This window comes from Phocoena phocoena, chromosome 4 (genome assembly GCF_963924675.1).
Source record: "Phocoena phocoena chromosome 4, mPhoPho1.1, whole genome shotgun sequence".
Taxonomy (NCBI): Eukaryota; Metazoa; Chordata; class Mammalia; order Artiodactyla; family Phocoenidae; genus Phocoena; species Phocoena phocoena.
This window is the reverse complement of record NC_089222.1, coordinates 67,004,363-67,023,566: the sequence shown is the minus strand read 5'-3', so window position 1 is coordinate 67,023,566 and position 19,204 is coordinate 67,004,363. Positions and strand designations below refer to the sequence as shown.

Genomic DNA, 19,204 nt, shown 5'->3' with positions numbered 1-19,204 from the left:
TCATCCTTTTAGCCTCATTTCCCCACTACATTACCCTAGTCATTCTGCACTTTTTGTAATCCTCTTTTGGTCTCTTTGTATACACTGAATCGTTTGTCTGAAATGGCCTTAAATTCATGGTTTACCTGGGAAATTACACCACATTCAGCCCCGACATCACCTATGCTGGAAAACCTTTCCCCACTTTTCCAATCACACTAAGCCATTCTAACTTTTTTCCTCCCATAAGACTCTTCACCTAACTCCAGTAATACATTTATCATATTGTAATTCAGTTATTTTTAAAACTTCTGTTTCTCTTTTGTAGACTAATGTTTAATGGAAATTAACACAGTGCTTGGCACATAGTAGGCCGTCAACAACTACTGAATAAAGAAATGAACAAATACCATAAATGTCCTATCTAGAAATCCTTATCCTTCTCATTTAAAAGCATGTTTATAAACAAATCAGATCCCAAATCCTTACCGACGAGACAAAGTTTAGAATTTTCCTAGTCTTACCTAAACACATCTTCTGGCCTGTCTAAGGTATCTCTTGACTTTGACAGTAACTGCAGTGCTGAGGCCATTCCTTCCATAGGTATCTTCTTACGTGATCTCCAAATGAAAATCCACCTTGAACCTAATGTATCAGTGAGAATGCTGCTATGACAGACACACGGTGGAAGGTAACTGGATGCACACACCTGAGTTGTATTTCCTTGGTCGGCCAGAGGAGAACCAGAGCAATGGAGTACCCCCACACCACCTGTGACCAGAGATGTAGAGCAGGGGAGATGCCAGGATAGTAGGATGTGGGGTAGACTGTTCCCAGGATTGCTTTAGAAGCACAAGAGAAGTTTTCTTTAGCATCAGGGTATCACAACAGCTTCCTGAAGACAACACACATCCAAAATTAGGAGTGGGAACTAAGTCGAAGAATCAGTTAATCAGTGTCTGGCTTCCTGAACCATCTTAATGAAATAAAATGCCAAAATTCACAGATACGTTGACACTCCTGCTGACAGCCTAAAATAGCATCAACTTCCGACTGAGTGAGCCAATTGCTAGCTAGTGCATAGAACTCTTCTACCTGATGATATGTCAATAGGGTGACCTTATTTTCAAGGTAAGTTCCCTTCTCCTTGCTGTCTCTCATTTCTGCTTTGACAGTGAGACTGCACTTGGCTTTTTCTAAGGCTCACTAGATTAGAAGATGCCACTGCAGATGGATTGCTGAAAGTTAAAAGTAACTATTTCCACGTGTGAAAGAAAGCTTCACTGGATTGGGATGAAGCATTGGGAGAAGGGACTTTCTGGATTTAGATAATGTTAAGATCACAAAAACCAGGTTTCGATTTCAAGAGGGAACAGAGGAATAGAAATGTATATTTCAAGTGCTAACAAAAATAGTTTTACATTCAGCACTTGTCTTACATTGTCTGGAGTAAGTAGCACACATGGGCACTATTATCCTTGTAGTGGAGCCAAGACGGTATCCCTGAAGACATCTGGTAGACTGCAAACAGAATGATGGCATGCAGGGATTTCTATCTGCTGCCTGGCCAGTTGTGGGACTCTTCAATCAGAGGAAATCAAATCATACTAAAAAAAGTCCCCCAGGAGAAGCATAGGGAGAAATAGAATTGAATTTGGCAGAAAAGCCATATGATGAGCACAGGCTTTGTGGCCCAATCTTCTGCCAGGCCTAGTTAGCTGCCCTTCTGCAAGCTATAGTCATTGACAAAGTACATACAGTGGTTAGGAGGCAGACTCTGGGTTCAAATCACAACTCCAATAATTACTAGACCCTGGGCAAATTATTTACCTTCTTTTTGGTTCAGTTTTCTCATCTGGAAAAGAACAATGCCTACACCTCACAGGGTTATAGTCAAGAAATATGTATAATGCCTACAAAACTTGTAGTATATAGTAAGTGCTCAGTGCATGCTAGTCTAATTGTCAACAGAACCATTAGTGGGGATATTTAGAATCAAGTCAGACTACAGAAACTCTACTGCAAGCAAAAGTCTTGATGGAGGGGCACAGAGAGATTTAAGAACTCATCTAGCTCTATCTCCTTGTGGTGATCTTCAGGGAAGAGCAAGATAAGGAAGAGGTGGTCTTTCTTCACAATGATCTTACAGTAAGGTAGAAGGTATAGACATATAAACATATATTATGTATATTACATAGTATATATAACATATACACACATGTGTGTATGTATATAGAGATGAGAAATAAAGGCCGTAAGAATTATGAATAAAATACAACAGTAACAAAAATTTAAATGAAATTAATGCTGACTTAGAAATTGGAGACTATATCCTAGGGTAGGTTACAGTGCCTTTCTATCTGTGCCAAACCCTTTTTTAAAAAAGCTAAATTTCCAAGTAAGGTGGATTATACATCTGAATCCTGGACTCCAGCAGGACAAAGTCTTCATTTTTCTTTAACCATTCATATCAATAACCTAAGTAAGTTAAGTTCAAGGAAGCAGCAATTCTACCCCGGCCAAGTTTCTGTTATTTTGCTGTCTCCCTGCTCCCTACTGATCTAACAAGGGAAACTGGGATCAGATGTGGTCCAAGCTTGTCCCATCTCTGATTGGCCTCTAATTGTTCAATAGAGATCACAGGTACATTTCTGAATGTTTTGGACAACTTCTGATGAGTCCCAAACTCTCCTGATCGGAATGCTTTAAACAAAGCAGGAAAAAAAAAAAAAACAGCAAAGAAAAAATTAACCATGTTTTCTACTACCTGAAATTCTTAGCCTAGTAGTAATACACTCTTTGTTCTGTGGAAAAACACTCTATACTGATTCTGCTGACACTGACAGTAAAGCTGTGTGGTGGCTGGCTTTATTTTAATTTATTTTTTCTTCACATCTCAGATGAGAAAGTGGGTTATGATTCATCCTGCACAATCTGAGTCAAAATTCATTTTTGTCTCCTTTCAATTAGTTCTTCTTCATTCCACATTAAAAAGCAAGAGTAGTTTGCTCAGCAAATGAGAACACTGTGGTATGTCTGTGTGTTGCTTTCTCACACACAATGACTAAAAAACATTTTTTGTAATGATATTCCAATAACAAGAGAACATCATAAGAAAATTCAAAGTGTTAATTTAAATAGAGATAAACAGTGACATTAAAAATTCAGAGCGGCTGATTATTACACACTAATCGTAAGCGGCATAAATCAAGCTAGATGCTGCACTGGGAAGCAATACTGACATCTCTTAAATATTTGATTTGTTATGGCTTAGAATACATTTTCACATCTATTTCTTTAACTTGGTCCTCACAATAATTATATAAAATAGATAGGATAACCTTTATTAATAGGTGAAATAACTGAAATTCAAAAAGCTTGAGAGGTTATATAAAGTTGCTTAAAGGACATGTAATTTAATCCAGAAAACCTACATTAAGAATTTGGTTCCATCTCTTAACTGGTCCTTGTTTAAGCTGATTTCTCTCTAATCCTAAAACTGTTTAAAAAAATGTTTTCAAATAATGCATAACATGTTCTAAAGCACATTGCAAACGTCAAATGTCACCAATGTCACGCAGAGAAGATACCTGGACTTCCTGACTCCAAGTCCAGTTTTGGTGTCACTATGCCATGTAACAAAAGATGAATTATTTATTTTTTTGACAATGCTATATTATACAATGAAGACCATGATCACATTCATGGTTACTAATATTAATATTATTTATGTATACAAAGTATCATTAGTGAACAACATATTAAACCAGGAAAATCCTTAAACAGTGATGCTAGAATATCCAACTCAGTACACAGTGTTCCTTATGTTCTACAATCTTAGTTTATGTTTGTTAACTGACATTTAAAGCTACTTCAAATGATGTGAACCTTCTCGTATATCTTAGGAAATGAGGAACAATACTGAGCAGAGTATAAAACAGTCTAGGAAATATAATTCTTGGGTTTCTTTTCCAATTCTTCTGAAGCAAGCAATGTTGTAATTCTACATAGGGCAGCTATTTTCCTACCCACTTATGTTTTAATGGTGTATAGAGGACAATATACAAAAAGTATTTGAGGTAAGTAAATTAAAAGGCCAAAGGATCCCAAGAGATCATGAAGTCTATGAGAGATGAGGTCCGTGGAAAAGGGGCTGGCCTAATATGTCACAGCAAGATTGTGGGACAGTGACTGGCCCAGAATCTGGCCTCTGGTTACTTGATACCTGGCTCTTTACACCACTACACGGCCTCTCATGATAACATGATGATGCTGGGTATAAAAAAAAATTTTTTTTTAGTAAAACTTAACTCAATGGGTAACCTTTGACATCATTTCACCATAATATTCCATCAATTTATCTTCTGGTTGAGTTATACACACATTTCTCAGTATTTTGAACATTGGAGGGTTCATGGATGAACATTTTAAATTTAATTATGGTATTTAGTTTCATGCCTTTTAGGGGAAAAAAAACAACAAGTACTTTAATCCATAAAATCAAATTATGGATATTATTGACATGAATGAAGATAAAATAGGTTAAAAAATAAATGAATTGATTTGAACAAAAATGTTAGGCAAATAATAGTACAAATGGTTTGCATATGTGGTGAAAATTTCGAAGGTGGCCTCCAATGACCAAAGAATGGGAAGCTTTCAAGTTGGAAGATTTATAGCCAGCTCTCTAACTGTGCCATGGTCCTAGGGCTGAATGGTGTGTGTGTGTGTGTGTGTGTGTGTGTGTGAGTCTGTGTGAGTCTGTGTGAGTGTCTGTGTGTGTCTCTGTGAGTGTGTGTCTGTGTGAGAGTGCGTGTGTGAATGTGTCTGTGAGTGTTGTGAGTGTGAGTGTGTGGAGAGCGAGACAGTAGATGTTAGTAACTGTTTTCAATTACCTCCTGCCTACTGTATCATCTTAGCCTCCTTCAACAAGTCACTCCTGCACAGTGTTTCTGTTCTTTCTTGTTGAATTTTAACAAATGATGTTCATTTCCACATAGGCGTGGAGCCAGGTCCAGGACTGATATAAAATGAAATTTTGATAGAGAACCAAACGGGGACTGAGATCAGAACTGTGCAGTGCTGTAATGAAACTGGGAGAATTTAATGTAACATGACTGGCATCAGAGTGAGAATTAGGAAGAAAATCAGGATAAGGTCATTAATTTGGACCTGCTTGTGGGATTTCCCAGTTTATCGGCCTTCAATATTTTCCGCTTGCTTTTCTCTTAAAGCATTCAATTGTCTTTGCTGAGGACTCTGTCCACAAATAGTGCTTCACCAATAGGTCTCTCTATATCCCAGCAATAGGTGGACTCCTCTGGCATTTTGTCTGGCACAGGTCAGCTGGCAATAGTGGCAAAAACCCCTGAACCTGGATGAAAAAGAGTGTATTTTCCACTTCCAGTCATGAAATCTGTTTTCCATCAAAGCCCTTGGTGCTAGAGGATTGAACAAATGCTTTCTCTCCTTGGTCATTATGTTACCTTATTTACCTTATGTTATGTTACATTATGTTACCTTATGTTACCTCCCATAGCACACACTTCAATGATTGGTGTATAGCAAGCGCTCAATAAATATCTGAAGATGAGTGAATCCGTTCAATTGAAAGTACAACAGATGCCTACCAAGTAGAACTCTGCAGATGTTCAAACAATGGCTTTGCTGACAGTCAATTAATTATGCCTTCTGACAATTCTAATGTCACTTCAAAGTCTGGAAGGAGATGATTATCTGGTTTTAGAGAAAGTTGTGGGGAAAGTTCAGGTTGGGGGAAAGGAGCGTGGTTTGAAAAGGAAAGGGAGTTGAGTTCACAGTTATCTGTATTTGTGTGTTTAAGATCAGAAAATGCATAATTAGCACTTGTAGGTTCGGGTCTCAGCTCTGCATGTCTCAGTACACAACCACAGACAACCTACAAGTTGAAACTTTCTTTTGCCATACACATTGTGTGCCCCGCCAGCTCTTTCTCTCTCAGGACATCAAGCTTATTTCCACAGTTATTAGGTAAAGGATGTTTGATTATAAAGTAAAAATCTCTTTTATACCTTTTTTTCATTCTTTGATAAAGAGAAGGGTGATCCCAATGAAACAGAATGAGTGAGTATCTGCTGTATGTATGAAACACCAATCCTGGGTGAGTCTTCCCAGCCTTGAAGGGGTGGTAATATAAGAGAATGATCTTTTATAACTGGTTGCTAGGGAAAAAACATGTAAACATGGAGAAAGGACGTTTTTTTTTTTTTTTTCCTTGTGATGCCCTGCCCATCTGACCCAATTAGATTAGAACAGAAGAAAATTGAGGAGGTAAGAGATTGTCTTGGGAACCAAGGACCACAAAGGAATCCCAGAGGGGAGAAAATGTGATTTAGAACTTAAAAAAGAAAATCCTAACTATGTAACCTATCCATTGATGAATTTCAATCTTTAATTTTCAAAGAAAACACATGGAAAAGAGATCAAGTCCAAGGGTATCAACCTAATTTTGACTGAAGTTCAATGATCGTAGCAACCATGTGTTGTTCTACCTTAAACATTCTCTAGTGCCTTTTAGTGATTTTAAAAAAGGAATGAGAAAGTCTGAGTTACAATCCATGGCTCTGTCACTAATTAGTTTGTGAACCGAGAAAACTCCCTTATTTTCACAATATCTAAAAATGAGAGGATTTTCCTACATAGTCTTTTTTTTTTTTTTTTTTTTTTTTTTTGCGGTATGTGGGCCTCCCACTGTTGTGGCCTCTCCTGCTGCAGAGCACAGGCTCCGGACGCACAGGCCCAGCGGCCATGGCTCATGGGCCCAGCTGCTCCATGGCATGTGAGATATTCCCGGACCGGGGCACAAACCCGTGTCCCCTGCATCGGCAGGCGGACTCTCAACCACTGAGCCACCAGGGAAGCCCTCCTAGATAGTCTTTAAGATTCCCTCTAGCTGTAACATTTTAAGGTTCCATAAGGTGTTAAATAAATGAAGCATTTTCCCTCTGTGGTTTATACCATGTCCTGCCACAAGGAGTATGGAATGTCTGCTCACAATTTTTATTCATGGGTTTATTAATTAATTAAACATTAAATATCTCCTATGTGCCAGGCATTGATCTAGGACCAAAGATGGGGACACAGCAGTGCACTAAACAAAAACTACCTTCAATCAGACTTATATACTAGTGAGGTAAATGATAAATACTACAAGTAAGTAACTTGATGAGTATGAGAAAAGAGGATATTGGCAATCTCTTCAGTTAATTTTTTTTTTTTTTTAAACATCTTTATTGGGGTATAATTGCTTTACAATGGTGTGTTAGTTTCTGCTTTACAACAAAGTGAATCAGCTATACATATACATATGTTCCCATATGTCTTCCCTCTTGCGTCTCCCTCCCTCCCACTCTCCCCATCCCACCCCTCCAGGCTGTCACAAAGCACCGAGCTAATATCCCTGTGCCTTGCGGCTGCTTCCCCCCAGCTATCTACCTTACTACGTTTGTTAGTGTGTATATGTCCATGACTCTCTCTCGCCCTGTCAAAACTCACCCTTCCCCCTCCCCATATCCTCAAGTCCGTTCTCCAGTAGGTCTGCGTCTTTATTCCTGTCTTACCCCTAGGTTCTTCATGACATTTTTTCCCCTTAAATTCCATATATATGTGTTAGCATACGGTATTTGTCTTTTTCTTTCTGACTTACTTCACTCTGTATGACAGACTCTAGGTCTATCCATCTCATCACAAATAGCTCAATTTCATTTCTTTTTAAGGCTGAGTAATATTCCATTGTGTACACGTGCCACATCTTCTTTATCCATTCATCCGATGATGGGCGCTTAGGTTGTTTCCATCTCCGGGCTATTGTAAATAGAGCTGCAATGAACATTGTGGTACATGACTCTTTTTGAATTTTGGTTTTCTCAGGGTATATGCCCAGTAGTGGGATTGCTGGGTCATATGGTAATTCTATTTGTAGTTTTTTAAGGAACCTCCATACTGTTCTCCATAGTGGCTGAACCATTTCACATTCCCACCAGCAGTGCAAGAGTGTCCCCTTTTCTCCACACCCTCTCCAGCATTTATTGTTTATAGATTTTTTTGATGATGGCCATTCTGACTGGTGTGAGATGATATCTCATTGTAGTTTTGATTTGCATTTCTCTAATGATTAATGATGTTGAGCATTCTTTCATGTGTTTGTTGGCATTCTGTATATCTTCTTTGGAGAAATGTCTATTTAGGTCTTCTGCCCATTTTTGGATGGGGTTGTTTGTTTTTTTGTTATTGAGCTGCATGAGCTGCTTGTAAATTTTGGAGATTAATCCTTTGTCAGTTGCTTCATTTGCAAATGTTTTCTCCCATTCTGAGGGTTGTCTTTTGGTCTTGGTTATGGTTTCCTTTGCTGTGCAAAAGCTTTGAAGTTTCATTAGGTCCCATTTGTTTATTTTTGTTTTTATTTCCATTACTCTAGGAGGTGGGTCAGAAAGGATCTTGCTGTGATTTATGTCATAGAGTGTTCTTCCTATGTTTTCTTCTAAGAGTTTGATAGTTTCTGGCCTTACATTTAGGTCTTTAATCCATTCTGAGCTTATTTTTGTGTATGGTGTTAGGGAGTGATCTAATCTCATACTTTTACATGTACCTGTCCAGTTTTCCCAGCACCATTTATTGAAGAGGCTGTCCTCTCTCCACTGTACATTCCTGCCTCCTTTATCAAAGATAAGGTGTCCATATGTGCGTGGGTTTATCTCTGGGCTTTCTATCCTGTTCCACTGATCTATCTTTCTCTTCAGTTCATTTATATTTGAAAATCAAGGAGATAAGGACAGTATATGTACAAAGGTTCTAACAAGTTTTTATCATTTTATTTTATCATTTTTAAGGGCAATGTGTTCTTAACTCAAATTTGAATAAGGTGTCACCACGTCTGGGTTCACAAAAATAGCAGGCCCAACCCACTCCCTCACCTTTGTGAACAGCCCTGCCATTCCTCTTCTTACCATCAGAGACTAATTTCTATTCTTTGTTCAGAAAGGAAATTTTGGCCATAGAGTTCAAGTCACTCCCAGCTGTATGACCTCGAACGAGTCATTTGGGCTTTAGTTTTCTGGAACATGAAAGGTTGTCCTAGATAGTTGCTAAGATTAAATTATTCTTTATGATACTACAAGTCTAGGTTTCCAAATCGATGCTTAAAAACACACTATGCAGGGCTTCCCTGGTGGCGCAGTGGTTGAGAGTCCGCCTGCCGATGCAGGGGACACGGGTTCGTGCCCCGGTCTGGGAAGATCCCACATGCCGCGGAGCGGCTGGGCCCGTGAGCCATGGCCGCTGAGCCTGCGCGTCCGGAGCCTGTCCTCCGCAACGGGAGAGGCCACAACAGTGAGAGGCCCGCGTAACGCATAATAAAAAAAAAAAAAAAAAAAAAAAAAAAAAAAAAAAAAAAAAAAAAAAAACACACTATGTAGCCAAATTAATTAAAAATTAATGTGTGCTAAGATAGAACACATAAAATGCTTAGGATTATTATTTATTTAGTGCTGTGACCATATATTGCCCCAAGCAAACATTTTACCAGAAATCACTATCACAAAAGGAAATACATCAAATATGTCTCATTAATAGAAAACATTCTATTCCCATGACCCACAGAGACCTTAAACAAAAAGCTAGAGAGAAATAAAACCAAGAAATGCATTTTTTTTCCCCAAATCAATACCACCTTTTCTCTAAACCACTTATTTTCTACTTATTCTTCCATTGTGGTTTTGGGGTTTTTAATTAATTAGGTTATTTTTCTGTGAAAATAAGATCCTTACGGTTTCAGGTTCCATCTGTACTAAAGGCAGCTCCCACTTGGAATCACTTTCTAGTTTGTAATTGACAGGAGCACTTTGGAAACCATTTCCTTGACACAAAATAATAAAAACAATGAAATACAAATTACTTAGCACTTGCCAGTTGAAACCCTCTAAAAACTTTTCAAAGCAATCACATTGTTCCTCGTACCGACGAAGAAGCTAAAACACAGAGTATGTTCACTGATTTATCTCATAGTCTATGACCAATCCAGCAACATGGTGCTAAGAGAGCATGATGGGGTGGAAAGAGAACAGGATCTGGGATCAGTAGGCCTGGGCCCCTGTGTAATTCTGATGCTAATGGGATCTATGAGTAGCAGGGGTGGCAGAGGGCTCTGAGGATTGGGGAGTCCCTTAATCACACAGATCCCGTTTCTTCATATGCCAAATGGAAATAAACACACTGTCTGCTTTGCAGGGCTGCTGTCTAGTTTAAATTAAATTACATAACAAGTATAAAAGTGCTTTACAAAGCACTATATAAATGTTAGCTGTAATCATGTAATAATAATGATAAGCTGGGGTTAGCACTAGACGTTAGATGCAAGAGCTTGATTCCCACGCAAGTTGAGATGCCTAAGTCACTGAATATCAGAGTTGGACAAGTATTTTTGAAATCTAATCTCATAGTCCATTGAATGCTTGAGTACCTTTCACCACTTCCTCAACAAGGGGTTACTGGGCTTTGGCTTATGCTCTTCCAAGAAATTTCTTCTGTCTGTTAAACATGTTAATTCATTATACCGAATGTAAATTTGCCAGCTTCCCCTCACTTGCCTTTGTAGCTAACTTTGGAATAACACATATTAAGTCTAGTACCTTTTCGACATGGCAGTTCTCCAATAGCTTTCAGGGTTCCAAGCTTTCTTTTCTCCACTCCTTCAACTGTAGCTCAAATAGTGGTTTCCAGTTTCCTAAGCCTCTTAGTCCAAGTCCTCTAGACATGTTCACTTATCCTTTGGTCTTACTAAAATAGAAAAGAAATAAACCATCTTCCCCATTGTCTGGGGCACTCTGCTTCTACTCACGAACATCCTTTGGACCTCCATCTTGCTCTCAAATGAGAAGATACATAGTACCAAGTATGGTGAGGTCGTTTTATCAGTAAATTACTCGTAGCACATTCCCCTCCATGCCTTTCTTCTCTTAGGGCTTGAAACATGCTGGGCCCCCACTGCCTCATATCTTCCACCCTGTCCACCTGTCCTTTGAAGCAATAAAGCCTACTTCCCCTAGAACCAATTCCTGGCTTTATGCAAAAACTCTCAATATGCCTCACTGACAATGCTCAAGAGATAAACAAAAAAATTCTTAGATAAATGCCAAGTTCTGTGAAGAGAATTTACCTAGTGCTGTTCTAAAGGCATAGGGATTCTTCAAATGGCTCACTAAACAATATTAAGACTCACACACTTCAGGTTTTTTTTGGAAGAAGGAATAAGACAACACCACGTAAACACTGCCAAGATGATTACAGCTTCCTGCTTAAAAATAAGCTGGTAGATATTTTCAGTCCATCCTCAGATATATTACATTGTTCATTTCCAGAGATACTGTATTCCAAGATTGTTGCCTTCTGCCTTAGGGTCTGTACAGCCAGAACACCACTATTTTGGAGAGAATCATGCCATGGCCACAGACTGAGACATGGTTCTCACCTACAAAACATGCTTTCTCTTTCAAAATGAATGAAAACACAAAACTTAGAGGCTCTGGGTATACCAACCAACATAGAGAACACTTGCATAAATTCACAGACATGACTCAGGGATACCTAGAGACAAACTCAACTTTCCTTTACATTTCTCCCTCAAAACTATCTGAAAAGTATAAGCTCCAAATGCTGGCCACTAGCCCTGTAAGCTCCCTAATTTTCTAGCAACGAAAACTTTCTCCCCCATTAATTTTAATAGCTAATTTAAAAATCCTCCCTCTCCTATTTTAAGATCTGAACTTTACCCTAAATTATAGTAATTTATAGTTCATCACCCCTTGTTCTTTCTATGTATCTACCCCTGGCACTGAGAATCTCCTCTAGTAGAAACATAGTTTTCTAGTTGCCCAGGGAAACAGGTTGCTCCAAGATACAAGCACTTGAACCAAGGCCTGTAGCCTTGCAAATGATGTGAACTAAAGATCTACTGCCTGGTTAACTGAATTAGATGAGAATTTCTCCTTACCTTCAACTTTCTTCTATATTTCCTCTCTTCCCCCTATAGCACAGCATTCTAGGCCCACTCAAGTACACCCTTGCTAATGGAAAGACACTTAGGAATCTGCTACAGCCAAAATTCAAGTCCAAGTAGATGAAAAATGTTCAGAACATGAGAGGCTATCTTCCCTTCAAAGATCTGGACTTATCATACTGCTCTACTACAATTCATCTGCTATGGCATTTAGCTAATACTGCAATGCAACAGATACAATTTTTGATGAAGATGTAAAAGGAAGGGCATGGAAGCACTAAAACTAGCACATTTTCAGAAGAAATCATTAAGAAAAAATCAGCTGAGACTCAATTGAATGTTCCAGCTTGTAATATTTTATCAAGAAATGACTTGAGGAAACAATCACTATAGCTCTTAGTGATTTTTAGTGATTTGCTTTCCCTTAAGGTCGACAGTCAGCTAACATGGCTGATGCAGAGGTATTAGGTGGGTTACCTCCCTAGAGTATGTATCTGAGCCATGGCAAAAAGCCTATGCTGCGTGTCACACCAGTTAATCCAGGAGTTAAAGATAGTCAAAGTATATTGCCAGTGACACTGAAGTCCGGGCTACAGACGCCCTCAGAACAGTTGGTCTCTTACTTAAAGATCATGACTTCAGGAGGTAAAGGATGACATGAGGCAGGAATAGCCACCTACAGGAACAGTTTATGCCTTTTTGTAACGGTAATGAATCAGAATGGACTTGCGATCTGAAGAATAAGTCGAAATCCTAAAACTTATAGCTGTGTGACTTGAACAACTCATTGAGTCTCTCTGAATCTCTGTTTCCTCATCAGAGAAATGAAAACTTCATGGCCAGATATATGAGTCAGACCATGACTGGGAGTGGGCTTTTTAAACTTGTAGAGCTTTAAGTAAATATAGCTTTCATCATTTCCACCACAATGGTTATCATCTCACCAACAATAGAAAGGGTATGTGTCCAGTAGAAAATAAAGAAACAGATACACAAGAAAGGGAAATTTTAAAACAGTCAAGTTTACAAGATATAGGAATGACTCTCTACTTCTCCTGCCCAAGAAGGGAGTGTTAAGATGATTCATTTGTGGGGTTTCCCTGGTGGTCCAGTGGTTAGGGCTTGGCGCTTCCACTGCAGGGGGCGCAGGTTCGATCCTTGGTTGGAGAGCTAAGATCCCGTATGCCATGCGGCACGTACAAAAATAAAAGACAATTCACTTGTGATAGGCTTCAATACTCCTGGGGGGAGAAAGGGTATCCTTTGTAGCTGTGCAGTTATAGTATCTCTCATAGTTATAATCTGAAGCGATTCTGCCCTCCTCATAATATCTCTACATCTATCTATCTTGTTTCAAAATAAGTTGCTGACATGACACTTTACCCTAAATACTTCAACATTTTGCTCCTAAAAACAAGGATATTATCTTATATAACCACAATGCCATTACCATCCCCATAAAATTAACATTGATGTATTATCTAATATATAGTTCATATTTAAATTTCTCTAAACCTGCCCTAAATACTTTGTTTTTTGTGGGTTTTTTTGCGGTATGCGGGCCTCTCACTGTTGTGGCCTCTCCCGTTGCGGAGCACAGGCTCCGGACGCGCAGGCTCAGCGGCCATGGCTCACGGGCCCAGCCGCTCCGCGGCATGTAGGATCTTCCCAGACCGGGGCACGAACCCGTGTCCCCTGCATCGGCAGGCGGACTCTCAACCACTGTGCCACCAGGGAAGCCCCAATACTTTGTTTTTTGATCCAGATTCACGCAAGATGCATGCCTTGCATTTGACTGGCATGTCTTTTTTCATTTTCTTTAATCTTGACAGTTTTAAAGAATTCAGGACAATTGTCTTGAAAAATGGCACATCATTTGGATCTGTCTACTTCCTAATGGTTGGATTTCAGGTTAAATATTTCAGCAAGACTATGTTACACAGGTGATGTGTGTACTTTCTACATCGTATCAGCTGGCACATGTCAGTTTGTCCCATTTTGGTGATGCTAAGTTTCATCACTTGGATTAAGAAAGTTTCCAAACTCTCTATTTGTGAAGGTATCTTTTCTCCTTTGACTTAAGTCACCTGTGAGGTGACATTTTGATATTCCTCCCCTACTTTGAAGCATGCCATAATTATAGTTCTTCAAACAAAGAAAAACTGCTAAGAGTAATGGGAAACTCCATAATGAAAACCAAAACAAAACAAAAATATATTCATGAATTATTCCACTCAAGGAAAAAGAAAATAGGGGCTGCACAGAAAAAAATGAACATGACCACAGGGGACTCTATTCCACTGACACCATTTATTTACATTTTGTTCCCTCTCACTCACTGGGGCAGCTCATAATCTAGTAGGAGATCTTTGACATGAAAGCATTTAGTGACCTTCAGCAAATCAGTTATAGTGTCAATGAAAATTCCAGCATTAAATAGGCAAAGTGATAGAAAAAGTGAGGGGGTTGAGTTGGGGCTGGGCATGTTAACACAAGAGTGAAAAGTTCTTTTAAGGTGGTGATTAGCAATGCTATTTCCAGCCCAGAACGGAACTCAGGTAAAATTCTGATAGAGAACAAGAGATGACTCATCTTCATCTCCCTTGGGTCAGGCCCTTCTGTTGCAAACACATTATCAGGTAGCCGTCCTTCTCTCATCTTCAGACTTAACTCTGTCTTCTATGCTCACCTAGTGTCTCAGGCAGACCCAAAACAGTGCTGAACCCCTTGCTGCACTGACATTCCTTACATGCCTGCCTCTCTCCTGTCCTTCCCAGAACTTGTGAATCCCCTGAGGGCAGAGACTCTGCTTGGTGTCCCTTGCACACAGAAAACATGTTCGGGAAATGTTTAATGTTTGAGTAGAACAGTAAACCATAGTTCTGTTAACTCATCCTTTGCTTCCTGCTTTTATCTAGCCAGTGAGAGGTAGAGCTGGCATTCAAACCAAGGCATACTGGCTTTGGAACCCACATTCTTAACCACATTTCATGAAACAGTTCCCATAACCTTTGATCTCAATGTGCAGCACTCATTGTGTAAGATAAAGTCCCTAGTCTTTAGGTCATTGGTCCCAGCCTACCTCTCCCACCTTATTTCCCAAAATTTGTTCCTTCCCACATGGGTGCCTCACTCCAATGATTTTACTGCCTATTACGTTAAAATTCTACTCCTCAGAAATGACATCACTTCTCTACTATCATCGCACTTCCAGCTCTCTATTACCGTAATTTTAAAAAGGCTATCCACTTCACAAACACTTTTCCATTCCTGCCTCATAATGTTCTCTCTCCTTTCTTCTCAGTTCTCAAAGTACTTTGGCTGAACTTCAAATAAGTTACTTGTCGCTTTCTGCCTTGTGTTAGGATTAAACACGACAACGTTGTACACATCCTCTCTTATATAAGACTATAAGCTCCTTTAAAGGGAAGGCCCACGTCTCCCTAGCTCCACATGTCTCCAACACCTACCTAGCACAGTAGCGTGCACATAATAGGCCCTTGGTGGATATCTGCCATATAAAGCAATTTTCCTTACATAATCTTGGCCTCAATTTCTATTTTATTTATTCTATCTACCTAGAAGAGAATGCCCTTCTCTTATTTTCCATCTGTCCAAAGCTGATCTCCTCCATAAGACCCTTCCTAAATGTCCAGAACTAAACTCTGGAAGTGAAGGGTATGTTCGTTACCTGGGCTGTGGTGACGGCATATAAGCGTACACATACATCCAAACCCACCTAATTGTATACATTCATTATGTGACTTTGTTTACTTCAATAAAGCTGTGGGAAAAGTTTTAGAAGAAAAAAAAAAAAAGTATAGACCTGGAGTTTGGATTCTAATCCAGTCCTGCAACTTATTAGCTGTTGGTATTGGGCAGATTACTTAACATTTCTGTGCCTTGATTTCCTAATCTGGAAATAATAATAGCATTTACTTCACAGGGTTATCTTTTTTTCTGTAAGGATGAAATGAGTTCATTCTTAATGAAGTACATACTGTGTAACAGTGCTGCCATATTGTAAGCACTCAATAAAACTTATCATTATTCCACATTCTCTCTCATGGTTTGTAACACTCATTTGGCAATGATTATTTACCAACTGGTGACATATGTTCTATTTTTGCTAGGAACTTCAGTTTAAATCACGTATTATTAATGGCTTTTTAATGGGCATATCTTGTTTTCTTTAGTAAAGCATGGGATAACTTTGATTATTGAGCATAGTCTACATGCCAAGAACTTGGCTAAGTGCTTTCTATAAATATTTCATTCACTACTCACTACAAAAGTATAAACTAGCCATTATTTCCACATTATAGATAAAGCAAAACAAAAAGATGTAGAGAATAAGCAATTTGTTCAAGTTGTCTAACCTAGTGAGTAGCAGAGCCAGGACAGTTCTTGAAGGCAAAGATAATATTTAATTGATCTCCCAGAGCGATTAATATATACGCATTAACACAGTTACTATCTATGTTCAATGTTTTTTATTGCTATCTATTTTGTTGCTGTGAAAATGGAAGCATATATATTTGGTATGTTAGCTTTTTGTGCTTGGTGTACCTTAATACAGAGGCCTTAGTTTTCACTCTTAATAAGCTTTTTTAAAAAGTTACCTTAGGCTCCAATATAAGCCCTTCTCCCATGTCAATGACAAGAGCATGATAAACTTTTAGTATATTTTAATATAACTAGAGACTTCTTTTAACTATTCTCTATGCATTTGTGCTAATCTCTATCAACTTACATTTAACTTTTAGCTTTATGTACTTCTCTGCATTAATGCTGTTTCTACAGAGAACTTACTATGAAAGAAAGGCTAAAGCACAGTTGCTTCACACCTATGATTCACCAAGGTGGGAAATGGGATTGAGGCAGTTGAGGAACGGGCCAATATTGCTTAGCTGGTAAAAGGCAGAAAAGGAACCAGAACCAGAACTCTTTATCCCCACTACTGTGCTCTTTTAGCTAAGCTACACTGTCTCCTGCATACAAAGAAATGTCACGTTTTTCATATTTTAACCCAGTCCATTTATGATGTGGCTTTGTGCCCTCAGTTTACCTGTCATTACATATTCCCAAATAGGAAGCAAGTGGGAAGACATGAAAATAGGAAGTATGTGAAGAAGTAGAAGTCCCGTGCAATTTTTCCACCTCTATGCCTTTGCTTCCACTGCTCCCCAAATGTAATATCCTCTCTCCAGATGCCTGAAAAGCAGTGCTACTCAGAATGATCTACAGATTCCTATCTGACTAAGACACTCTGCGATGAGACAAGTACAGACACAGACAGTATTTAGAAAATATGATAGCAATTTAATAGAGTAATTTATTCCTGTTAAATCTAATAATGGCAAAACTCATTCTTCCATTTTGTATTCTGTTTATTTCATTTTCTTAGTAACTAATTTTAATTGTACTCTATGGAAATATTGGTCTCCAACAGATTAGGGAGAAAACAGAAAATCTGAAAGGCACTGCTTTGAGTCCAGGTTCAAGAACCACCACTTCTTCTCAAAAGCATTCCCGATGTTCTCGATGAATAGAGCTTTTACATTTTGAAACACTTGACCTAAGCCTCTCTTATGCCTCGTAACTTTCCACCTAGATTAGCAATTGTTTGTTTTTCTTATCTTTTCGAAATAATTCCAACCTCCCTGAGGATAGGTTATGTATCTTTAACACCTCATACTTGGTGTATAATTCATAAATTCACATTACAAAAATGGAATGGATGGATTAACCACTGATAATTATTCACAGGTTTGGAGAGAGAAGTTAAAAAAAATATAAAGGGAACAATTTTTCCTAAATAGGGAAAGGACTGAAAGCACAAAGTTTAGATACTACCCGATTTCACATTTTGTAAATGAACATTTAGGTCAGTGAGAGACCTGCACACACACAGAAACCCGATTTCTGCCTAATAAGAAGCTAATAAATTGTCAAAAAATAACTTTTAAAATCAAATTTGTATTCAAGAAACTCTGCATTACCCCTGAAATTTTAGTCCAAGCTAAACAGACATCCCATTTACAGCAGTCTCACAAAGCAATTTCCAGAACACTCAGGTGTGTGTGTACATGCATACCAGCTCCAACACATGCAGACTCAAGGCTTTTACCAGTGGAGCCGGTACTATTCCTAATTACTAATTAAGGAAAACAGAACACAACCTTTACTTCAGAACTCAGCCCTAGACCCCACTCACCAAAGTATTCATCGGCGGGTGGGTTTTCCATGTCATACAGCATCTTCTTGGTCAGATGCTCGAGCTCATCTTCAGGGCGGAAGGAGGAAGGGACAGCCGGAGGCCCCATGGATCCTGTTTGTCCACTCTGAAAGGCAGAAAACACAGATTCCTTTAAGTGCAACCTAGACATCAACCAAGGCAATCAGGTAGTGTTTGCACTGTAGAGGAAAAAGCACTGGATGGGGCCGTTAGGAGGCCTGGGTTTAATATTGGTTTTATCAGCTACCCAGTGTCTGACCTTGGGGGCATTACTTTATTCACTTGCCTTATATAGATGAGCCATCTCTCAGGCTTAGAAATCCATGTTTACAAAGAACAGGACTCTGTTTCATTCAACAGTTGCTAAGCAGTCACTGTGTGCCAGTTGTAGATTTATAAAAAGAAGTTGAAGAAACTGAGTCTCTTTCCTTACAGAGCTTACGGTCGAGTAAGAGATATAGGCACCCTAGTAATTAAAGATAAAGCAGCTGTAGAAAGTGCACAATCAGAGCACAAAGGCGACTCCCCCGTGGCCGAAGAGGAAGAATTCCAGAGGAGAGGCATCAGCACAGACTAGGATTTATTCAGCTAAAGGAGAGGAACCATAAACGTTGAAGGTTTTTTTTACATTCAGGTGAGGAAGAAGCCAGGTGGCATAAGGAACTCCTATGTATAAAGTCTGAGATAAGAAAAGAGATGAATATTATTGGGTACATGGGGTCCACAAAGTGAAGGGCCTTGTGTTCCAGTTAAGGAGGTTGAGTAACCCCCCTGCCCCACCCCACCAGACCACCCCTGCACTGCAAACCACCAGATGTCAAATGAGGAGGTAAATCAGCAGTGGTGAACCATAGATTGGTGTTAAATAGGCGGATGTGCCTGAATTAAAGCAACGCAAGGGAACCAAATGTCAGGTGAAAGAACACTTGAGGTGATCAACCGAGAATCTAAAGTAT

The 19,204-nt window shown here is 39.1% G+C and overlaps 1 protein-coding gene across 2 annotated transcripts in view; it reads right to left on the bottom strand.

The window, feature by feature from the left end:
- Positions 1–19,204, bottom strand: part of LPP (LIM domain containing preferred translocation partner in lipoma) — a 448,510-nt gene that overhangs the window by 141,898 nt on the left and 287,408 nt on the right. For both annotated transcript variants that reach the window (XM_065876726.1, XM_065876727.1), the window contains exon 5: positions 18,228–18,354. In XM_065876726.1, the coding sequence (XP_065732798.1) occupies positions 18,228–18,354 (127 nt within the window). The remainder of the gene's footprint in view (positions 1–18,227; positions 18,355–19,204) is intronic.